Here is a 23,179-nt window from a genome sequence, read left to right on the forward strand (position 1 = left end):
CCTTATGGGTAATGATCATTAACTCTGGATTTGAATCTGCAATAATATTATGTCTAATGGGGGGCGTGTCTGCTGGTCGCCATGCTGCGAAGCTGAGCTTTTGGAAGAAAGCTAGCTAGCTACCTTCCTGGAGGACCTATGGCTGCTATGACTAGCTGCAGGAAATGGTGTACCCTTGTCCTGACCCTGTGTCTAACACAAGGAGCACTTGGTTGCACACCTGTGCTTATTGGAGGTCGCTATGAGCTGAATGTCAGTCTTGCAGCTCCAGCCTCACTGTGCATAGCTCTGGACAACTCCACACAAGCTGAGGTATATAAGAACATTATAAACAAGTATTATAGCCTCTACTGAGTACATGTACTGACACTGGTATGCAACGAGAGCAGTGCACACACACACACACACACACAGTATACTTATTTTAATCTTCTGACCAATATTGAGCTAGCTCACTTTATATATTATAGTGCAATAAATACTTAATAATTAACTAGAGCATAATATAACTCCAGACTTATTGTTTATTTGGCTGCAGGCTATTCGAGTGTATGTGTCTAGCGTGAATGCTACCATACGTCATCCAGTGCTCGTCACTGTACGACAACCAATGGGTGTGGTCTCGTGGGCCCTCCCCCACATAGAGTCAGGGTGAGTGATGAAAGTGAAGAGTGTATGTGGGCACAGTGTTTACCCAACTGAAGCTGTAGTGGCACTTTCAATTTAATAGAGCTGACAATACAGACAGGTTATTCTTTTCACGAAATGCAAACTTTTTCTTTGATAGAAAAAACATAAGTGCACTATATACTAGCTACAGTGCACACAGTGGGACCACACTATAGGCTCTGTACACTAGCTACAGTGCACACAGTGGGACCACACTATAGGCTCTGTACACTAGCTACAGTGCACACAGTGGGACCACACTATAGGCTCTGTACACTAGCTACAGTGCACACAGTGGGACCACACTATAGGCTCTGTACACTAGCTACAGTGTACACAGTGGGACCACACTATAGGCTCTGTACACTAGCTACAGTGCACACAGTGGGGACCACACTATAGGCTCTGTACACTAGCTACAGTGTACACAGTGGGACCACACTATAGGCTCTGTACACTAGCTACAGTGTGCACAGTGGGACCACACTATAGGCTCTGTACACTAGCTACAGTGCGCACAGTGGGACCACACTATAGGCTCTGTACACTAGCTACAGTGCACACAGTGGGACCACACTATAGGCTCTGTACACTAGCTACAGTGCACACAGTGGGACCACACTATAGGCTCTGTACACTAGCTACAGTGCACACAGTGGGACCACACTATAGGCTCTGTACACTAGCTACAGTGCGCACAGTGGGACCACACTATAGGCTCTGTACACTAGCTACAGTGCGCACAGTGGGACCACACTATAGGCTCTGCACACAGTGGGACCACACTGTAGGCTCTGTACACTAGTCTACACACTTGAGGTCAATTAGAGTAGCATTTCTGCTGAATAAATTGTTATTGCTTTCTTTGGTCAGGTTTGCTTACAACAGTGTTGAGAGAACACTCTGCCCTCTGCTTAACCGAGATGATGAAGCTAATGTCACTTCACTACTGATCGACCTCTCCACCAGCCAGCACACCCCTCTTTATGTCTCCTTGGAAACCAGCATCGTAAAACCCTTTAAACTTGAGTAAGTTGTGTGTGGTACAGAGCAGCTAAGTATATCATTATTATACATTATCATTAATGCAACCTCTGTGTCGGTGTATGTAGCGATGAATGCTTCCTCTTGTTGGAAACATATTTCTCTATAATGATTCAGCTGGCTGTTATTGTACATGGACAATGTGCAACCTTTTAGTGTCAACAGTGTCAACAGTATAGTCATTCTGTTGTCTTCCTAATATACACTGTATTGTACACACTGCACTGTGCACACTATGCTGACTCAGTATTATAGCAACAGCTGCAACACGCACGCACACACATACACACAGAATGAATAGCCCTACCACATTACAAGCTTCACCATCTGGACCATCTGTGAGTGCACTGATGGCATGAATATCATACACCTCATATTAATCTCCTGCATTATTCATATTCTAACTCACCATAAACTAAATTCACTTAATTATTCATTATAGTATCTTTTGTACGAGTATGAAGCCCCGCCCACTAGAGTGCGGGTAAGGTTCACTGCAGACGACAACAGTTCCAGTATTTGTGCCATTGCATCCCTTCAAACAGCCTACGTAAGTCACCTGACATCAAAGGTTGATTATAGTCTTTGATATGGTTACCCCGCACAGTGCCCGGTAGTTGAGCTACTGGATAATCCTGACCATAGAGGGAGGTACCAAACGATGAAAAAGTTGGCTGCCATCAACACACAGGTATGCTAGTCAACACGTGCTTAGCGTGAGATTAACACCCACTAGACACCTCTGGGGAATGGCACGGTTTTGGTCTTTGTACAGAGGTGGCCTTTGTTGATCGAGGGGTTGTTTTGCACACAAACTGCTTATTTGGGACCTGGCCTTTATATCACATGCAGCTGGTAGTTGTGCTAACCCTACATGTATACTTCATGCATGTAGGTATAATTGTATGTGTGAATATAATTATGTATATCACAGTAATTATACTGTTCTTGAATACTGTGCATCGTAGGTGAATGGAACTCGTGGTTTCTTGTACGTGGTGTTGACTGTGTTCCCTAGTGATGGACTAGAGGGTGGGTGTGGCTACAATGAGGGGGAGGGGCTACTCCACATGGGACGGAGGGGGGATAACTTTAACCCCACCCCCTATACCTCTGCCGACAGGATCAAGACCGTCACCATCACCGTAGAGACAGTCCTCTCTGGTGAGTCATGTACCATAATATAGTCTTAGTTGGTCCTTGTTTTCAATAGCCATTAATTTAGTTATCGTTGATCCGATATCAAAAATTTTGAACTTTTCCGAAAGCTTAGAGAGAGACCTTTCAAATGATAAACATATTATGTTTCAATCCAAAATTTAATTGAGGCTATAATTTGACATTTTTCGGCCTTGGAAATCCATGGTATCGCCAAATTGGCAAATACTTTTTATCTGAAATTTTATGACACCATTTGATAGGTATTTTTCTAAGCTTTCAGAAAATCCTAGAATTAGCGTTATTGGAACAACGGAACTAAAGTTATAGCCCTTCAAAGATGCTCATGTAGACGAAGATGCTCTATTATAGACAAGACCTAATACAGTCAGTGCACACACAATCATGATACTAATTACATATTGTACAGCACACACAATCTATATAGTATAGCACACTACATACACAGCAGTAGGTTAGTTATTGAGTGCTTCCTCCAGCTCTTCTAGCAATTCTTCCTCAGCTTGAGTCTTAGCAATATCCTGTTTGTCTTCCACCACTGATGGAGCAGTTTCATAGATAGCTTCTTGTGTGTAAGAGGTTAGTTTATTAGCACGGTTAAATGTCAGGCACCGCATTAGATCCTCTTCCATTAGACCTTGGGAAAAACAGCGACTTAGTCCAGCGTAGCTAGACAGTGGGATGGTGTGGCCTGCAATACCCTGGCTCTGTGGAGGAGACCCTTTATTGATTATCCCTCTTACTAGGTCTGCTAATTTTCGTCTGATAGCCGCTGGTAGGTTGTTCAATATATTATTAATAATTAATGGGGGTGTTTTTGTAGGAGGTGGGCCGGTTGCTATGGGTAGTCGTGTTGTAGGGGGTGTGCTGGTTGTTATGGTAGTTGACATTTCGTTTGGCACACTTTTCTCACTCTCCGAAGATCCCGCCATAAAATCTTTAATACGTTGCAAAACAGAAGGCATCAATTTCTCCAGTAGGGAGTCGAAATTTTTGCTGCCTTTACGAAGTGTGTTGAGTATATCAGCTAGAGTCACGTCAGTCTTAGTCTGGTTCACGTAGTTAGCAAGATTGCTGATGAGGCCAGTAGCTAGTCGCCGTATCGAGGGGACACTACTGAGCAATCCTGACGAGTCTTGAACTTTAACGAAAGGGGATATTTGTGTTGGTGGAGAAATTTTTTCTGTTTTTGCTATAATTGTAGTTTGTCTTGTTGGATTTTTAGTGGAGCAGATGAAGCTGCTACTGCACAGCAATGGCCGTAAGCTCGGGTACTTGCAACATAGGTCCAAAATAGCCTCTGCCTTTGATAGTTGATTTGTTCTCTCTGCATGTGTAAAAATAGATGCTGTTATATAGTAGCAGCATGTATGTGTGCCGAGTATATAGCAGATTATGTACAATAGATTACTGAGAGAGAGTTGCTCACCAACTGGCATGGCCAGGGAGAGTCCAATCAACACGAGGAATACAGCCAAACACTTCATTGTCAGTATAGCTGCTACAACAGATCCTTTGAGCTTCTCTCACTACAGAGCCTCTCTTTATACTCCACCCCTCACATGACCTACACTAGCTATAAATGGCCCTCGTGTGTGTGTGTGTGTGTAACTGATCGTGTGATAAACTATATAGGTCATTGTCAACATACATGCAGTGGACCCTTATACCCATGCATGCTTGCTATGTGTAGCTATCACATGTCATGCATATGCCGGCTAATCCTCATTGTGTTAGCTCTCAACAGCTATTGTTAATTCTGGGCCAACTGTTCAAACAATAATCACTATATAGCGGGGTATTTTGTACGGTGGAAATTCTCATATTTTTCGTATTGTAAAACATCATTCGAATATTAAAATTACAAATTATATTAATGCACACAATAATTATAGGTTCTAACGTCACCATTCTGAGCTGTAAAATACGAAATATTAGTGTCAACTTCACAATTATGCAGCATTGATGTACCAATAGCTACAACTCTATGTATAACACATGTTCAGCCCACGAGTGGAAGCTGCATCTTAGCCATCTTAGTCATCTTAGCCATCTTAGTATCTAGCCCGGACATTGCAGCCATTTTCTGAACTAGCTGCATCAGCTGCTTTCTTGTTAGCCCTCCCTCAGTCTTGGCTTGTTCAGCTTGCAGTCGTGGTTGCATGAGAAAAGGCAGGAGATCCATCCCCCAAGGCTTAGAAGCATGAGTAAACTTTCTACGGGACATATTACCAAACCCTTGACTCGAGGCAGCGTCTTGTTGATAAGGTTGATCTTTTCGTGTTAGCCCTCCCTCAATCTTTGCTTGTTTCGAACATCTTCCTGGCATGGTTGCACACAGAAGATCTATTCGGCCTGTAGCTATAGCTCCTCTGTGCAACAACGAATCCGAAGCAATAATCTGAGTTGAGGCAACTTCTGGTTGAATAACTGATGGATCTTTGCCAAGAAGAGTAATAAGCTCTGATAAGTCAATCTTAACCTTAGTTTCTTCTTGGGGAGAGGGGTAGAGTTTGTCGAATAATTTTTTAAACCCCGCTCCAGAAGCACCTCCAGTGGCTGCAGCCAATAGAGCAATCAACAACGTTATTGTCACAGGTTCTTGTACTTGGGCTAATTCTTCCTGAGCATTAGCTGTACCCTTCATAGGTAAGAGGTTTAGGGGAAGTACCCAGGGAAGCAGTAGAGGTAGATTTTGACTCAAGGCAGCTTCCGGTTGAATAACTGGATCTTTGCCAAGGAGAGTAATAAGCTCTGAGAGGTCAACTTTGGGTTCTTCTTGGGGGGAGGGGTAGAGTGTGTCCAATAATTTTCTAACTCCTGCGTTAGAGGCACCTCCGAGAGCTGCAGCGCCCAGGGCTAACGCCACTGCGGCCGCCGTTATGATTTGAGCCTTAGCTTCCTCCTCCTGTGTGATAGCTGTGCCCTCCCTGGTAGGTAAGACACTGGAGAGACGTACCAAAGGGAGGCGATTAAGCAAGTCCCCAATTTTGCGACTAGTCTTAGCTTTGTAAGTATTTGTTGTAGTTGTTGTTTGGGAGTTGAGAATGCTTAGCAATTCATCGAGGTCAACATTTTCGGCTTTAGCATTTTGTTTCTCTGATCATGGGAGAATAGGATAGAGTGATTAGTGTGTACAATATAGATTACTGAGAGAGAGTTGCTCACCAACTGGCATGGCCAGGGAGAGTCCAATCAACACGAGGAATACAGCCAAACACCTCATTGTCAGTAGCTGCTACAACAGATTCTTTGAGCTTCTCTCACTACAGAGCCTCTCTTTATACTCTACCCCTCACATGACCTATACTAGCTATAAATGGCCCTTGTGTGTGTGTAGCTGATCTTGTGATTAACTAGGCCATTGTTAGCTGTCAATACTTTACTATTAAGTTGATGCCTTTTGAGGTCCTCTCAATACATGCAGGCAAGTGTTAGCCCCGCAGCCGCACCTCTCAATACATGCAGGCAAGTGTTAGCCCCCACAGCCACACCTCTCAATACATGCAGTCAAGTGTTAGCCCCGCAGCCGCACCTCTCAATACATGCAGCAAGTGTTGCCCTTCGTATGACCCTTACCTACTACGAATGTGCGATTTTGCGGGTTTTGATTGCTTTGCAAAAGCAAAAGTTAGATCGCAAAGTCCATGCTGATTTAGCTCATTCACAAAGGTTCTTCATGTGCCTAATATTCTAGTACTACGGTATCGCATGTCATATGCATGTGCCAGCTAATCTTCGTTGTGTTAGCTATCAATACATTACTATACAGCTATTCCTTATAGAGAGAGTTTCTGTGCCATCTCGCTAACAATACATTCACAATTAAAGTCATGCAGCAAAATTATAAAATGTTCTACTATAATATTATAGCTGCAACTCTTCTACTATAATTATGACACTTGTGTTCACATGTTTGATTCAACCATGAATCCTAAGCCTGCTCATTTGTTCTGGTGTTAGCTCTGGTAGCATGCTTACGAAAAGTTCCTCTGGTGTTAGTCCTCTCTCCATCTTTGCTTGTTCACCACCAGTACCTTCTATCAGATCCACCAGATCAGCACCCACACGTTCAGCCAGTTCAGAAAGAGCGTCTGCCACGGCGTCCCGAAGTGTGTTTAAAATATCTCTAATTTGTTGATCGTTTTCAATGAGACTAAAGATCTCTGCGAGGTCAATGTCTTCAGCCCTAACTTGACCGTTGATTGCTCCACCCACTGCTGCACCAGTTGCTCCGCCAGCAACACTTCCTGCAACACTTCCTCCTACTTTACCCGCAACCTTCTTGAGTCCTTGAGCATTAGCTAGTTCTTGAAAGGGGAGTAGTTCACTAATTTTTGGTCCTATTATAGAAGTTATTAAACTGCCACCAACTCCTATCAATGCTGCTATTATTGCAATGGTGAGAGGCTCAACTTGAGCCTTAGCTGGCTGCTCTTCCTGTGCATTAGCTGTACTCTTCCTAGTATGAAAGGGTTGGCGGGGCCATACAAAGGGTGAGGGGAAAATTGGATGGATCAAGCTGCTTTGCTTCTTGGCTTGTTCTTGATCATGGGTAACTGCGTCGACAATTGTGGGGATGAGGGATATCAGACCTTTTATTGTTACACCTTTTTGAGCCGTAGCTTGGTCAGTATCTTTTGTTTGGGAGTTGAGAATGCTTAGCAATTTATCGAGGTCAGCTTCAGCATTTTGTTTCTCTGATCGTGGGAGAATAGGATAGAGTGATTAGTGTGTACAATAGATTACTGAGAGAGAGTTGCTCACCAACTGGCATGGCCAGGGAGAGTCCAATCAATACGAGGAATACAGCCAAACACTTCATTGTCAGTAGCTGCTACAACAGATCCTTTGAGCTTCTCTCACTACAGAGCCTCTCTTTATACTCTACCCCTCACATGACCTACACTAGCTGTAAATGGCCCTCGTGTGTGTGTATTGTTGATTGTGTGATTAACTAGGCCATTGTTAGCTGTATTGTAGAGTTGATGCCTTTTGGGGTCCTCTTAATAACTGCAGTAAAGTGTTGCCCTTCGTATGACCTTTACCTACTTCAAATATTATCTACGAATGTTTTATACGAGCATCAAACGCGATTTTGCGGGTTTTGATGGCTTTACATCGGTAATTGTACGTACAACATCATGATTCTTGTATGTCAAAACGCAAAAATTAGATTGCAAAGTCTACATGCTGATTTTGTTCATTCGCAAAGGTTCTTCATTCGCATAGTATTCTATAGTACTACGGTATCACATGCATGCCATGCATGTGCCAGCTAGTCTTCGTTGTGTTAGCTATCAATACGTTATACTACAGCTATTCCTTATAGAGAGAGTGTCTGTGTCATCTGCTCAAACAATACATTCACACAATTAAAGTTCGTTCACAATCATGCAGCAAAATTATACTAACTGCAACTCTTCTACTATAATTATGACACTTGTGTTCACATGTTCATTCCTTGATGAATGGAGCCATCTCCAAAAGCTCTTCCAGTTGCTCTCGTGTTAGCCCTCCCTCTATCTTCGCTTGTTCACCACCAGTACCGCGTATCAGATTCTCCAGATAATCACTCAAACGTTCAGTCAGAAAAGTAGCTGCACGTTCAGTCAGTTCAGGAATAGCGTCTGCCGCGGTGTTCCGAAGTGTACTTATGATATCGCTAAATTGTTGAGTTTTGGCATCGTCTTGTTGAATAGCTTGATCGTTTCCTAGGAGACTAATGAGCTCTGCGAGGTCGATGTCTTCAGTCCTAACTTGTTCTTCAAGGGGAATTCGACTGAGACCCTCACTAGCACCAGCGCCTGCCAGTGCTCCTGCTATTGCAATACCGAGAGAAGCCAAAATTCCAATTTGAGCCGTGGCTTGCTCTTCCTGTGTGTTAGCTAGTTCTTGAAGGGGGATTTCGTCGAGTGCTCTACCAGCACCAGCTGCTACCAATGCACCTGCTATTGCAACACCGAGAGAAGCCAAAATTCCAATTTGAGCCGTGGCTTGCTCTTCTTGTGTGTTAGCTGTACCCTTCCTGGTAGGAAAGGAGGGCCATACAAAAGATAGGGGGGAAATTAGATGGATTTGCTTCTTGGCTTGTTCTTGATCGTGGGTAACTGCGTCGACAATTGTAGGGAAGAGGGATATCAGACCTTTGGCTGTTATCTTTCCTTTTTGAGCCTTAGCTTGGTCAGTATCTGTTGTTTGGGAGTTGATAATGCTTAGCAATTCATCGAGGTCAATCTTCTCAGCTTCAGCATTTTGTTTCTCTGATGATGGGAGAATAGGATAGAGTGATTAGTGTGTACAATAGATTACTGAGAGAGAGTTGCTCACCAACTGGCATGGCCAGGGAGAGTCCAATCAACACGAGGAATACAGCCAAACACTTCATTGTCAGTAGCTGCTACAACAGATCCTTTGAGCTTCTCTCACTACAGAGCCTCTCTTTATACTCTACCCCTCACATGACCTACACTAACTATAAATGGGCCTCATGTGTGTGTGTGTGTGTGTGTGTGTGCAGCTGATCTTGTGATTATAGCTGTCAATACTTTACTAAAGGTATTGTAAAATTGATGCCTTTTGAGCTCGATCCTTATATGTCCCCTACTTATACTGTACATGCTATAAATGTAGCTATCACAATGTCATGCATGTGACAGCTAATTTCATTGTGTGAGCTCTCCTCAATAGCTATTGTTGATTTCCTTATACATGTAGAGTTTTGTGCCAACTGTTCAAACTTTTCAACAATATTCAACTATTCATAATCATGCAGCTGGAATTGTTCCACTATAGCTACAACTCTACTATGACACTTGTGTTCACATGTTCAGCCCTTTATCAATGGAGCCATCTCTTGAACTAGCTGTAAAAGCTCTTTCAGTTTCTCTTGTGTTAGCCCTCTCTCCATCTTTGCTTCCTCACCACCACCTCTTATGATGTCACCTAGTCGATCACCCGCTGCAGGAAATACATCATCCACTAGGATGTCCTTAACGGCTGGACCAACAGTGTCACGGAAGAACGGGCCCACAGTAGTACGGAAGAAATCACCAATTCGTCTGCCGAATTTTTGGGTTTTGGCATCGTCTTGTTGAATAGCTTGATCGTTTCCTAGGAGACTAATGAGCTCTGCGAGGTCGATGTCTTCAGTCCTAACTTGTTCTTCAAGGGGAATTCGACTGAGACCCTCACTAGCACCAGCGCCTGCCAGTGCTCCTGCTATTGCAACAGCAAGACCAGTGCTCCTGCTATTGCAACAGCAAGAGCAGCCCAAATTCCAATTTGAGCCGTGGCTTGCTCTTCTTGTGTGTTAGCTAGTTCTTGAAGGGGGATTTCGTCGAGTGCTCTACCAGCACCAGCTCCTACCAATGCTCCTGCTATTGCAACAGCAAGAGCAGCCCAAATTCCAATTTGAGCCGTGGCTTGCTCTTCTTGTGTGTTAGCTGTACCCTTCCTGGTAGGAAAGGAGGGCCATACAAAAGATGGAGGGGAAATTGGATGGATCAAGCTTTGCTTCTTGGCTTGTTCTTGATCGTGGGTAACTGCGTCGACAATTGTAGGGAAGAGGGATATCAGACCTTTGGCTGTTATCTTTCCTTTTTGAGCCTTAGCTTGGTCAGTATCTGTTGTTTGGGAGTTCAGAATGCTTAGCAATTCATCGAGGTCGATCTTCTCAGCTTCAGCATTTTGTTTCTCTGATGATGGGAGAATAGGATAGAGTGATTAGTGTGTACAATAGATTACTGAGAGAGAGTTGCTCACCAACTGGCATGGCCAGGGAGAGTCCAATCAACACGAGGAATACAGCCAAACACTTCATTGTCAGTAGCTGCTACAACAGATCCTTTGAGCTTCTCTCACTACAGAGCCTCTCTTTATACTCTACCCCTCATACGCCAACCCCCCCCCCCCCTCCTTCTCATGCACATGCATTCTCGCTGTAAAAGGCCTGTTGTTTGCGTGTGTAGCAGATCCTGTGATTACATGCAGCTAAATCATTGTTATGCATTACTACAGGCATTGTTTCACTGTTGCCCTTAGGAGCTCTTCCAATTAAACCCTGGGTCTAATGTAGTCTCGAATACCCGCCTCAACCTAAAAGCTTGAGTCTGGTCAAACTCACATATGAACTTTGTTCTGCACAGTCAGCAAAGTCAAGTGGGCTACACGCCCACAAGCATAGTGATAAAGCCACAAGCCACCGCATGTTAGGGACAGAACATACACAGAGGGCTATATCAGACAGTGTATCAATTAAGGCTAGGCCTACGAGAAAAACACTGAGCTTGAAGCCATCATTGCACAGAGCTAGAGGGCCATGAAACCATGGTCGACGGTCACATTCACATAAATGAGCATTTATAGGCTGTTAATTTCGACAAGGTGTTCCAAAGGTCCTGTTGCTACTCTGGAGAGTTCTAGTATCACATCTTTACAACTCTCTCCAGGAATTTTCCTACGTCGCCTTCTGTCAGGGGCTAATTCTTTCTACTAGTAACAATCCATGCTGCCGTTAGTGTTAGGTAACTATCCCATCGGGTTGGCTATCATGCACTGGGGTTAGTGTTAGGTAACTACCCCATCGGGTTGGCTATCATGCACTGGGGTTAGTGTTAGGTAACTATCCCATCGGGTTGGCTATCATGCACTGGGGTTAGTGTTAGGTAACTATCCCATCGGGTTGGCTATCATGCACTGGGGTTAGTGTTAGGTAACTATCTCATCGGGTTGGCTATCATGCACTGGGGTTAGTGTTAGGTAACTATCCCATCGGGTTGGCTATCATGCACTGGGGTTAGTGTTAGGTAACTATCCCATCGGGTTGGATATGGGCATTGTTTACATGTTATGATTACAGTAGCTGGTGCTTAATTAATCAATTCTTTCTCCTGCACAGATTCTGGATACGCGGTAGGCGTGGTGATTGCAATACTCGTCTACGCCAGTGTATGCATAGTGGCCATTGTGATCCTTATATTCGACTGGCTAAGGTACATGCACAAGTTTGTGTGTGTGTGTGTGTGTGTGTGTGTGTGTGTGTGTGTGTGTGTGTGTGTGTGTGTGTGTGTGTGTGTGTGTGTGTGTGTGTGTGTGTGTGTGTGTGTGTGTGTGTGTGTGTGTGTGTGTGTGTGTGCGCGTGCGTGCGGGCGGGTGGGTGTGGGTGTGGGTGTGTGTGTGTGTGTGTGTGTGTGCATGGGTACCAGTAGTTTATTCTTATAGCTTTAGTATCGTTAATTTAAGATTTCTGAAAGAGGCCTTAAAATGATGTTTATATCCAACATTTTATTGGGGCCATAATTGTCCATTTTTGTCCTTGGACAATGTTATTGGGAGAATACCGCTTGTTTTAAGCTTTCAGAATATCATAACATCGAAATTGAATACACGGATTTTAAGCTATGGCAGCTGAAGGAGCCATTGATTAAATAACTGTACCCATGTATGTACAGTATAATGTATGTATGTGCTGCATGTGTGTGTGTGGGCGTGTATCACACTCGTGCATTACACAGGTTCGACGAGAACTCTATTGTGAAGGAATTAGAATCAAACCTGGTGAAATTTGTTGAGAGTAGCTACGAGGAGGGGAGGTCAGAAGAACAAAAGGAAGACCTGGTCGAAGCCCCACCCCCTCACAATAGACAAGACTCTTCTTCTGAAGAGGAAGTAGAAGAATATTCGTGAGTTACTCCTAAAAATCCAATTAACGTTTAATATTAATTATAATTATGCAGCTTGGTGATTTTTGGGCCCGTTTTGGTAGCTATTCTTTGAGTGTTCATAACTTGAATCATTTAAAAGATGGATTTTGTAGCTCTTGAAAAGCCCATCTAATGATTATGTTTAGATAAGTAATTGCATTTAGGCTGATATGCTGAAGAAAAGCATGGGCTATGTACAGTTCCCCACAGCGCTCCTGTTGCTGAGGAAACTCCAGACTTTGGTATCCCCAGATCTATAATGCAACAAAGCCATCGCAATAGCAACGTATCTGTTGTACAACTGGTGAAACGTCCAAGCCTGCTCAGTTTCATGTTCGGCTCCCATATCCAAACTGCCATTGACAAAGGTGATTAACCATGTACGACATGCAGGAGCCTTGATTGAGCACTTTAATTACATTCCGTTCACATGTACATTGTAGGCCTAGGTTTATTAATGCTGAGTCATCTTATAATTAGAAAATTGATCCTGCATGTCGTACCTCATCTGATTCTTATCATTCTTATCGATACATATTCTTATGACCTACCTACAGCCACACCCACTGGATCTCAGGTCACGTTCCCTTCAAGTCGTTCCAGACACACCTCTGAGAGCTACACTCCGGCCACCTCCCCATACGGAAGAAGGTACGGAAGTCAAAATGTGACTGCCTCGCTCACGCCCACGCCAACCCCCAACAACAATCGTCTCAAATTTCCCCGGCAAAAGAGCGTCTCGGAATCACACAACCCCGGGCCCGCGCACAGCCTCACGCTGGCACTCGGACATCGTGTGATTAGCCCTACAAGTCCAGCCGGGTCACATGACACCAGAGCTGCTCGTATAAGAAAGGATAGTACAACATCAACAGATGCTGCAGGCACTCCATATGGAGTACAAAGATCACTGAATCAAAATTCCCTCCATCCTCTAAAATTCAGCAGTCGTAACAAAAGTTCATCCGAATCGTCATATGCTACGCCTACTCAGAGTCTCCCTGCCTCGTTGGCAATGTGTGAGCGTCGTGTGAAGGGTCAGAGGTCGATGTCCGAGGCTACGGACAATGAGGGGGCGGGACCTCTACAGAGACAAGACTCGTATGAGGTAGCTGTTGAAAATGGAGAAATAGAAGACTATCAGCCAGAGGAGGAAGATTTCTCATTCCCAGTTAGTTTTAATAAATTATATCCCGCACTCTTTCCCATTAATTTGTTTGCACAATCCCCCACTCTTCCTCCCCTTTTTATACAGTATCAGCTACGTGCACATGCACATGCATGCATGCACTGTTACTGTTGTATTACGTAAACTTCCCCTCCTATGTTAGTACAGTTGCCATTAATACATATTGCATGGTCTACAACTTCCCTCCCTCCTCCAGATAAATGTCCAGTTGTCTGATGTGGGTACAATTGATGACTCATCCTTTGTACAGAAGAAGTACAACCACTACGCCCTCTACCTGCTCATAGTGGCAGTGTTCTATAGTATACCAGCTTATCAACTGGTCATCACCTCACAGAGGGTGAGTGTATAGTATACCAGCTTACCAACTGGTCATCACCTCAGAGGGTCAGTGTGTAGCACACTATCTTATACCAAATTGTCCATTTTCTGGGCTATAAGTGGTTCAAAATCAGGCCTGTTTTCGGAGCTAACTTTGAGAGGCCATAACTTATGTTGCGAACGTCCTATAATTATATTACAAATCTAAAATTTGCATTTAGTAGCTCTTTGATAGTGCTACTGTCAGTGTCTGTTGGCAAGATTAATCTGTTAGAATGATGACATTATATTGATTCTCCCATGCAGCTCTTGAGTTCGAGTGGCAATGAAGACTTGTGCTACTTTAACTCTTTGTGCTCTCACCCGTGGGACGTGTACTCAGGGTTAACGTTCAGTGCAATCAACAACATTTTCTCCAACATTGGATTCTTTGTACTGGGGTCCCTATACATTGTCATAGCCTGCAGGAGGTCAGTGTGTGTGAGTGTGTGTGTGGGTGGGTGGATGTGTGTGTGTGGGTGTGTGTGAGAAAAATTAATTAATTGCCATCCTTTAGGGTTAACACCACACTTAATAAAATTATTCATACACGATATTTTTACTGTCAATGTGATTGTTTCACATTATACATTGATTCACATTATATCCCACGATACAGGAGACGTATTTACAAGAGTTATGAGGCGTACAACTGCAGCAAAGACCTAGAGGAGCGAGTGGGCGTGCCACAACGCTTTGGTATACACTATGCCGTGGGTACGTATGGTAACCATAACACTAACTATAACACTATATAAGAATATCGGGTTTAGAATGCGAGGTCAATCGATTGCGAATGACACTGTACAAGTATTGATTGCGTTTTTAATTATTGCAAATTGCATGCTCACTCTTTACGAATACGATTTATGCGAAAACTCGAAATGAATGAATGTCCACATTTGCAACCCAATTATAATAGCAATACTTAACACGTGTGTAACCCTCTCTGTCGGTAGGCCTGGCTCTAATGGCGGAGGGACTGATGAGCACCGCCTATCACATCTGCCCAAGCAACACCAACTATCAGTTTGACACAACCTTCCTCTACATCCTCGCTGCCCTGGGTCTGCATAAACTGATAGAGAGCAGGTCACCAGATGTGGAGCCTGGGCTACACAAGATCATGCTTACTCTGGCTCTCATTACACTCGTGGCAGTCGTCGGTGTGGTGAGTGAGTGTGTGTGTGGTGGGTGGGTGTGTGTGTGGTGGGTGGGTGGTGCCTGTAGGGTAACTTTGTAAGTAAATTATTATTGCTCTGAATAACGTGTAGAGGATCGTATTCACTATAATAATGACCTTCCCAATTTTGTCAAAATCCAGCAATTCTGACAAATTTAAAGCAAACTTAGCCTTGCGCTATTTTTCAAATTCACCTGTTTTGGTAGCTATCTTTGAGAGCCCGTAATTTGCAATCAGATTGTCCAATTTCAAAACTGATTGATGCATTCAATAGCTCTCAGAATTACCTTTCCAATGATGTGCTTAGAATAAGTTTTGTGATTAGTCGAAATCCATAGCTATAGCCTTGTGCTATATTTGCTGTCATGTGTTGAAATAGCCGTCCTTAATCCTCTGCCCCTCCCCCTTCAGGTGTACTCTGATAGCCTTGGTTTCTGGATAGTGTTCTTTCTATTGTATGTCGTCTCTTCGTTTATCTTCTCTGTGGAGGTATACTATCGCTGGCAACTCAAGCCAAGGTCACTGAGGTATCTGCTCCAAATGTACCGCAGGAAGGGGGTGTGGCCTCCCCAGCATTATGTGAGTAGTACTCTGTGTGTGTGTGTGTGTGTGTGTGTGGGTGTGTGGGTGTGTGTGGGTGTGTGTGTATTTATCTCTTGTTCCCTCTACAGCCAAAGTTCACCATCATGGTGCTGTCCATAATACTCAACTGGGGATTGTAAGTACACACAATAACTTCTACAATTGTGTCTATTTTAATCATGTGTACTGTATTTTGGTAGTTCATAACAACGCCCCCCCCCCCTCCAATGCAGTGCTGTATTCATGGTTGCTACGCGACCGGCAGACTTTGGAACAATCTTCTTTTTCTGTCTTCTCTCTAACTTCATACTGTACCTCCTCTACTATGCTGTCACCAAGTGTGTGTACCGGGAGAGGCCCTCCGTACGCCCACTCGTGTTCGTCATACTCGCACTCATCTTCTGGGTGGTCGCTATATTCTTCTATACCAGGGTGAGCATGTGTGTGTGTGGGCGTGTGTAAGTGTGTGTGGTTGTGTATAGTCCCTCTAGTGTACCCCTGTATTCAAATGTACATCGGCCTGACTTAGCGTTATCTTTGAACAGCCATAACTTTAGTTCCAATAATGTTGTTAAAATCATGTTTCTTTTTGGCCTGTTTTTGTAAATCATCATGGGCTCTATTAGCCCTGCATACTGTATAGCGGGTATATTTTGAGGGTATAAATGTTCGCGGTTTTCACGGATTGAGCCTGTACCGCGAAAATTTATACCCACAAAAATTTATAAATAGTAGGCGTGTTCAGTATTATGGATTCGAGGCTAACGGTGTGGAGGTACAGCTGTATGTTGATGTGCGCATGCGCCAAAAGGCTGGAACCACGAAAATAAAATCCGCGAAATCTTTTGTAATGGTCCATCCGCGAAAATTTATACCCTCGAAATATATACCCGCTATACGGTAGTCTTTTCCCAAATTATGGCCCGTTCCAAATTTGGGATTTGAGCCTACCATCTGAACGGGCTCCTTCTAAGCTTTCAGAAAATCATAAAATCATTGACATTGGACCATCAGAACAAATATTGCAATAGATTTTACGGAACACAGGAACACAATTATTACAAACCGAACACTTTGTCTACATAGCATGCAATGTCTATACACTACAGCTGTTCTGCCCCTCCTTAATTACCCCCCACATAGTATCATATGATTAACCCTCCCTAATTACCCCCCACAGAGAATTACTGATTGGAGCGTACCTCCTGCAGAGTCTAGGGATGGTAACCAGGACTGCCTAATTCTTGGTTTCTATGATGCACATGACATGTGGCATTTCCTGTCAGCTTTTGCACTATTCTTTTCGTTCCTCATGCTCATGACATTGGATGACAAACAGGAGCATAGACCACGAAATACCCTCAAGGCGTTCTAAACACTCGGACATTGTATAGGAGTTATATAATTATTATAGCTAATTATAGACATGCAAAAACTGATTTGTTATTAATTAACGTTTTTATCTTATATTTATCGTGTGCTGACAGTGTTGTAATTACAACGCAACATTAAGACTTACTTCCCTTCATGCAATCTTTTCCAGAAAAAATTGAAATTGGGTCACCAGAACTAAAGTTATGACATATATACTGTTGTAAACTAATCGTTAATCGAGCATGTATATACACTGCATGTGTCCTAATAATAAAATTATTGCACAAAAACAGTCATAACTTTATTTCTGGCGACCCAATTCTGATTTTCTGAAAGATATCTTTTTAATGATGTGTTCAACTCTCATTGCAACGTTGTTTAAATTATGACCACATGTACCATTTTCCCCTATAATATTGTGATTGTCAGTACATGTACAGTACTACACTAAATACACATGCACACAATCCTTAATTTACCCCCCCCCCCCCCCCCCCCCATATGGGGAAACAAGTGAGGCCATACTGAGCAATTGTGTTATCAGTTTAGTATACTGTTGGATTTACAGTATGCATGGTTTTTCTCTCCCTAACTGATTACCCATTCCACTATAATTATCAGTATAACAATTGTTTACTGTCATCACAAACCCACCACCTTATGTTGCCATGGAAACATTTTTGGATATAATACTTTGTAGCTTATCATGCACTGCCACATTGGTATCAGCACGTTTTCTTAGAATTCTAATCATAAAATATCAACATTTGTGATTGATAATCTACTCTCTCTAGCTACTGAATGCACTGTACAGCCAAGAGTAGCTACTCTTGCTATTCATTCCTTATTGGAGTTTTTGTCAACTGTTCAAACTTTTCTAAACTACCGTACTCATAATCATGCAGCTGGAATTGTTCCACTAGCTACAACTCTACTATGACTGTGTGTTCACATGTTCAGCCCTTAATCAATGGAGCCATCTTTTGAACTAGCTGGAAAAGCTCTTTCAGTTGCTCTTGTGTTAGAAGGGTTTTCCCCAGTTGATCAGCGGCTGCAAAAAGCAAATCATCCACTAGTATGTCCTTAGCATTGTCTTGTTGAATAGCCTGATGATTTCCAAGGAGGCTATCGAGCTCTGAGATGTCCATGGCTAGATTTTTGATTGTTCCACCCATTGCTCCATCCATTTCTCCACTAACTGCACCGTCAGCAACACTGCCTGCTACTTTACCCGTGATCTTCTTGGGTCCTTGAGCATCAGCTAGTTCTTGAAGGGAAATTTCGTCGAGTCCTTTGCTACCACCAGCTCCTATTGCAGCACCTACAATACCACCACCAGCTAGTATCAATGCTGCTATTATTGTAGCAATGCTGAGAGGATCAAGTTGAGCCTTAGCTTGCTGCTCTTCCTGTGCATTAGCTGTACCCTTCCTGGTAGGAAAGGAGGGCCATGTAAAGGAGGGCCATACCGAGGGTGAAGGGAAGAGACTAGTATTGATCAATCCTAGCAATTCATCGAGGTCAATCTTCTCAGCTTCAGCATTTTGTTTCTCTGATCATGGGAGAATAGGATAGAGTGATTAGTGTGTACAATAGATTACTGAGAGAGAGTTGCTCACCAACTGGCATGGCCAGGGAGAGTCCAATCAACACGAGGAATACAGCCAAACACTTCATTGTCAGTAGCTGCTACAACAGATCCTTTGAGCTTCTCTCACTACAGAGCCTCTCTTTAAATACTGTACCCCTCACATGACCTACATTCTCCCAGGCTCCTCCTCGGGCCCTCTTGGTATTTTGCTATAAGTGGCTCCATGTGTATATAGCTGATAGTCGATTAGTTACTACAGTGAGATTGTAGAGGAGGTGGGACATCCCGCAGGTAGGGTATGACATTCCTTATTATAGTTTCGTTAAAATTCAATAGAGTTTACCTGCGGCCACGCCACACTGCCACTATAGTTAGACACTGTTTAGGAAGTTTCTTCATGATTTAGAAGCCCAAAGGACTGGTTGTAGTATCCCAAACGCAGTGAGGGTTCTACTAGCCCTGAGGACTTCTAAATCATGTGGAAACTTCCTAAACAGTGTCTAACCCTAACCTAGCTGTGCATGTCCGTCTAGGATTCTTGAAAGGGGAGTTCTCAGTTCTCAGTAGCGTAGCCAGGATTTTTGAAAAGGCAAAGCTCAAATTATCAAATTAGTTGAGCGGAACAAATAGGACTCTGAATTGCATGTAGCTGATAACACGTTGGATCAATGTCTAGCTTTTTAGTTCTAAAACTGCACAGTCAAAGAAAGCTTAGTAGCAGGACTTATGGAACTCTAAAGGTAAAAGTGATAAATGCATGCAAAAGCTATGTAACTCATAATTATATCCGCTATATATAAGGAAAAACTTGCTAACTAGTTGCCTAAGCCTCTCCACTCACTATAAGCTTCTTGGAGAGGGGGGTTCAATTGAACCCCTTTAGATCCGCTACTGCATGGGGAGGAGGAAATTCATGTGGGCCTGTAAATTTGTTATTGTTTTTCCAAACTTATATGGCGTCATTATATTTGCTGACTGTATAGCTAGCTATAGTACACAGCAGTACTATGTGTGGGGATGAGGAAATGTGGGCTTGAATGTATACATTTATGATTTGTTTCTGTACAAACTTACGGTGTCAGTATATTTGCTGACTGTATAGCTACAAATGTAGTACACAGCAGTGCTATGTGTGTGGGGATGAGGAAATGGGCAGTATCACAACATAATTATCATACACATTCAGCAGTGCTATATATATGTGTGTGTGGGGAGGAGGAAATGTGGGCTTGTATAAATTTATGATTTGTTTCTGTACAAACTTGTGGCGTCAGTATACATTTGCTGACTGTATAGCTAGTACACAGCTGCAGTGCTATGTGTGTGGGGATGAGGAAATGGACTGTGTGTCAACAACATAATCATCATACACATTCAGCAGTGCTATATATATGTGTGTGGGGAGGAGGAAATGTGGGCTTGTATAAATTTATGATTTGTTTCTGTACAAACTTGTGGCGTCAGTATACATTTGCTGATTGTAATCATGATCCAAATGAGGCTACCTATAATATATAGGCCTCACGGCAATTCAACCAAGGCTAGGGTACAGCAGTTTGTAAAGAGGAGGCTATCATAATTAGCTATAATTTTATACGACTCTCAAAATTCTAATTTGAGTCGCCATTGTTTTTCAATAACATAATACATAACTACATTCCTTATTGTCAAGATTTGAGGAGTTGATTGTCAATGTATAGAGAGCTTACAGTTTAACAAGACATAAGGAAATTCCCTCCATACGCCCACTCGTGTTTGTCATACTCACACTTACCTTCTGGGGATTATATAATGTTCGAGTGTTTAGAACGCCTTGAGGGTATTTCATGGTTTATACTCTTGTTTGTCATCCAATGTCATGAGCATGAGGAACGAAAAGAATAGTGCAAAAGCTGACAGGAAATGCCACATGTCATGTGCATCATAGAAACCAAGAATTAGGCAGTCCTGGTTACCATCCCTATATACTCTGCAGGAGGTACGCTCCAATCAGTGAGTCTCTGTGGGGAGGGGCAAGAGTTAATCATGTGATACTCTGTGGGGAGCATAAACCACGAAACACCCTCAAGGCGTTCTGAACACTACCCAGACATTGTATTAGGAGTTATATGTAATAACTTAAGTACATGCATGCATGCATCATGTATACTCCCTCTTTAGGCCAATGAAAAGCAGTTGTTAATTAAGCTGATACCTTCCTCATAATTATTATGACCTTACTGACATTGTACACATTAATGCTCTAATTTATAGCTGATAGCTACGATATTACAAATTATCTATAGTTAATGGTTGAACCCCGCAGTTGCATGCAGTTGCTTTTATGATAATATTAGCTAGGACAGAGGATGTATACATACTGTGCATGTCCTAATATATTACACAAAACAGTTATTTCTGGCGACCCAGCCAATTCTGATTTTCTGAAAGAGATATGTGTTCAACTCCCATTGCATGCAACATTGTTAACTTTCCAATATGACCAATGGCATGCATATGTACCATCTTCCCCTATAATAATTATTGTGATTGTCGTGTACAGTACTACACTGATACTAGCCTCGATCCCAGGCCGAGTTTTCGCTTTTATAACGGTTAGGCTAGTTGTTCGCCTATAACCGTTATAAAAGCGAAAACTCGGCCTGGGATCGAGGCTACACTGATACACACAATCCTTTGCCCCCTAGCTCCCCCATACAGAAAATACACTCACAATCATTGGTCAGGGCTGTATGGACGACTGGAGTGGGACGGGTTCTTCTCAACCACTGCATGTGACTAACCCAGAGCCAATGGGGAAACAAGTTAGGTCATGCTCTCTGTACCTAGTTGAGCAATTCAGTTTAAACTTATCAGTATACTGTTGGATTTTACAGTATTTTTCTCTCTCTAACCGATTACCTATGCACTATAACAATTGTTTACTGTTTTATTAATCATCACAAACCCACCACCTTATGTTGCCATGGATATGTTGTAGCTTATGATGCACATTGGTATCAGTAATCGTTTTCTTAGAATTCCAATCATAAAATATCAACATTTATGATAGAAATTTGATGATCTACTTTCTCTACTGAATGCACTGTACAGCCCAAGAGTAGACAAAGAGTAGATAAAGTCTACTCATTCCTTATTGGAGTTTTTGTGCCAACTGTTCAAACTTTTCTAAAACTATTCATAATCATGCAGCTGGAATTGTTCCCCTAGCTACAACTCTACAATGACTGTGTGTTCACATGTTCAGCCCTTAATCAATGGAGCCATCTCTTGAACTAGCTGTAAAAGCTCTTTCAGTTGCTCTTGTGTTAGGGTTTTCCCCAGTCGATCACCGGCTGCAAAAAGCAAATCATCCACTAGAATCCTTAGTTGCGTCTTGTTGAATAGCCTGATGATTTCCAAAGAGGCTATCGAGCTCTGAGATGTCCATGGCTAGATCCTTCATTGCTTCACCCACTGCTACTTTACTCGCGATCTTCTTGGGTCCTTGAGTCAGCTAATTCGTGTAGGGGGATTTCTTCGAGTGCTCTACTAGTTCCAGCTCCTGCCAATGCAGCTGCTATTGCAATGGCGAGAGAAGCCAAAAATCCTAACTGAGCTGTGGCTTGCTCTTCTTGTGTGTTAGCTGTACCCTTCCTGGTAGGAAAGGAGGGCCATATAAGGGTGAGGGAAAAATTGGATGGATCAAGCTTTGCTTCTTGGCTTGTTTTTGATTGCGGGTAACTGCGTCGATAAGTTTGGGGATGAGCGATGTCAGACCTCTTATTGTCACATCTTGTTCAGCCTTAGCTTGGTCAGTATCTGTTGTTTGGGAGTTGAGAATGCTTAGCAATTCATTGAGGTCAGCTTCAGCATTTTGTTTCTCTGATGATGGGAGAATAGGATAGAGTGATTAATGTGTACAATAGATTACTGAGAGAGAGTTGCTTACCAACTGGCATGGCCAGGGAGAGTCCAATCAACACGAGGAATACAGCCAAACACTTCATTGTCAGTAGCTGCTACAACAGATCCTTTGAGCTTCTCATACTGTATGTGCCCCCCCCCCACATGACCTACATTCCCGGCCCTCTTGCCATTGACTGTTACATGCAGTACACTGTGTGGGGAGGACTGTGCATGCCAACAAGTGCTATGTGTGTGTGTGGGGAGGAAATGTGGGCCTTTAAACGTATGATTTGTTTTTTTGAGGAGCTGATTGTCTAGGCATATAAAGTGTATGTACCGGGAAGTGCCCTCCATACGCCCACTCGTGTTTGTCACACTTGTCTTCTGTACTCCCCACCCTCCCCTGTACAGTATAT

The 23,179-nt window shown here is 43.0% G+C and overlaps 4 protein-coding genes and 1 long non-coding RNA gene across 9 annotated transcripts; 1 reads left to right on the plus strand and 4 right to left on the minus strand.

Annotated features, from left to right (window-relative positions):
• Positions 1 to 61: 61 nt before the first annotated feature.
• Positions 62 to 17,461, plus strand: LOC135343646 (SID1 transmembrane family member 1-like). Its single transcript, XM_064540620.1, has 19 exons — positions 62 to 312; positions 539 to 651; positions 1,543 to 1,698; positions 2,006 to 2,051; positions 2,156 to 2,263; positions 2,321 to 2,404; positions 2,682 to 2,877; positions 11,792 to 11,885; positions 12,408 to 12,575; positions 12,807 to 12,964; positions 13,154 to 13,767; positions 13,982 to 14,125; positions 14,413 to 14,576; positions 14,765 to 14,862; positions 15,105 to 15,316; positions 15,740 to 15,907; positions 16,000 to 16,046; positions 16,144 to 16,342; positions 17,091 to 17,461. Exons 1-19 carry the CDS (start codon positions 139 to 141, stop codon positions 17,283 to 17,285), a joined length of 3,138 nt encoding a protein of 1,045 aa, XP_064396690.1. The 5' UTR covers positions 62 to 138; the 3' UTR covers positions 17,286 to 17,461.
• Positions 3,216 to 4,480, minus strand: LOC135343889 (uncharacterized). Its single transcript, XM_064540924.1, has 2 exons — positions 4,322 to 4,480; positions 3,216 to 4,219 (listed from the first exon to the last, which is right to left on the minus strand). Exons 1-2 carry the CDS (start codon positions 4,377 to 4,379, stop codon positions 3,348 to 3,350), a joined length of 930 nt encoding a protein of 309 aa, XP_064396994.1. The 5' UTR covers positions 4,380 to 4,480; the 3' UTR covers positions 3,216 to 3,347.
• Positions 4,718 to 9,382, minus strand: LOC135343855 (uncharacterized). 5 transcript variants are annotated; one of them, XM_064540889.1, is made up of 2 exons: positions 9,223 to 9,370; positions 4,718 to 5,991 (listed from the first exon to the last, which is right to left on the minus strand). In XM_064540889.1, exons 1-2 carry the CDS (start codon positions 9,278 to 9,280, stop codon positions 4,895 to 4,897), a joined length of 1,155 nt encoding a protein of 384 aa, XP_064396959.1. In that variant the 5' UTR covers positions 9,281 to 9,370; the 3' UTR covers positions 4,718 to 4,894. The 5 variants fall into 5 exon arrangements, with proteins under 5 accessions (XP_064396959.1, XP_064396952.1, XP_064396974.1 ...); XM_064540882.1 differs by lacking the exon at positions 9,223 to 9,370 and adding an exon at positions 6,061 to 6,219; XM_064540904.1 differs by lacking the exon at positions 4,718 to 5,991 and adding an exon at positions 6,724 to 7,592 and having other exon boundaries at positions 9,223 to 9,365.
• Positions 9,990 to 10,808, minus strand: LOC135343938 (uncharacterized). The gene is made up of 2 exons (XR_010397281.1): positions 10,657 to 10,808; positions 9,990 to 10,589 (listed from the first exon to the last, which is right to left on the minus strand). It is a non-coding gene; the product is annotated as an uncharacterized LOC135343938 (long non-coding RNA).
• A 556-nt stretch (positions 17,462 to 18,017) lies between the features above and the next one.
• Positions 18,018 to 19,057, minus strand: LOC135343951 (uncharacterized). The gene is made up of 2 exons (XM_064541005.1): positions 18,904 to 19,057; positions 18,018 to 18,836 (listed from the first exon to the last, which is right to left on the minus strand). Exons 1-2 carry the CDS (start codon positions 18,959 to 18,961, stop codon positions 18,241 to 18,243), a joined length of 654 nt encoding a protein of 217 aa, XP_064397075.1. The 5' UTR covers positions 18,962 to 19,057; the 3' UTR covers positions 18,018 to 18,240.
• Between the last annotated feature and the right edge of the window lie 4,122 nt (positions 19,058 to 23,179).

Source organism: Halichondria panicea, chromosome 1, assembly GCF_963675165.1.
Source record: "Halichondria panicea chromosome 1, odHalPani1.1, whole genome shotgun sequence".
Taxonomy (NCBI): Eukaryota; Metazoa; Porifera; class Demospongiae; order Suberitida; family Halichondriidae; genus Halichondria; species Halichondria panicea.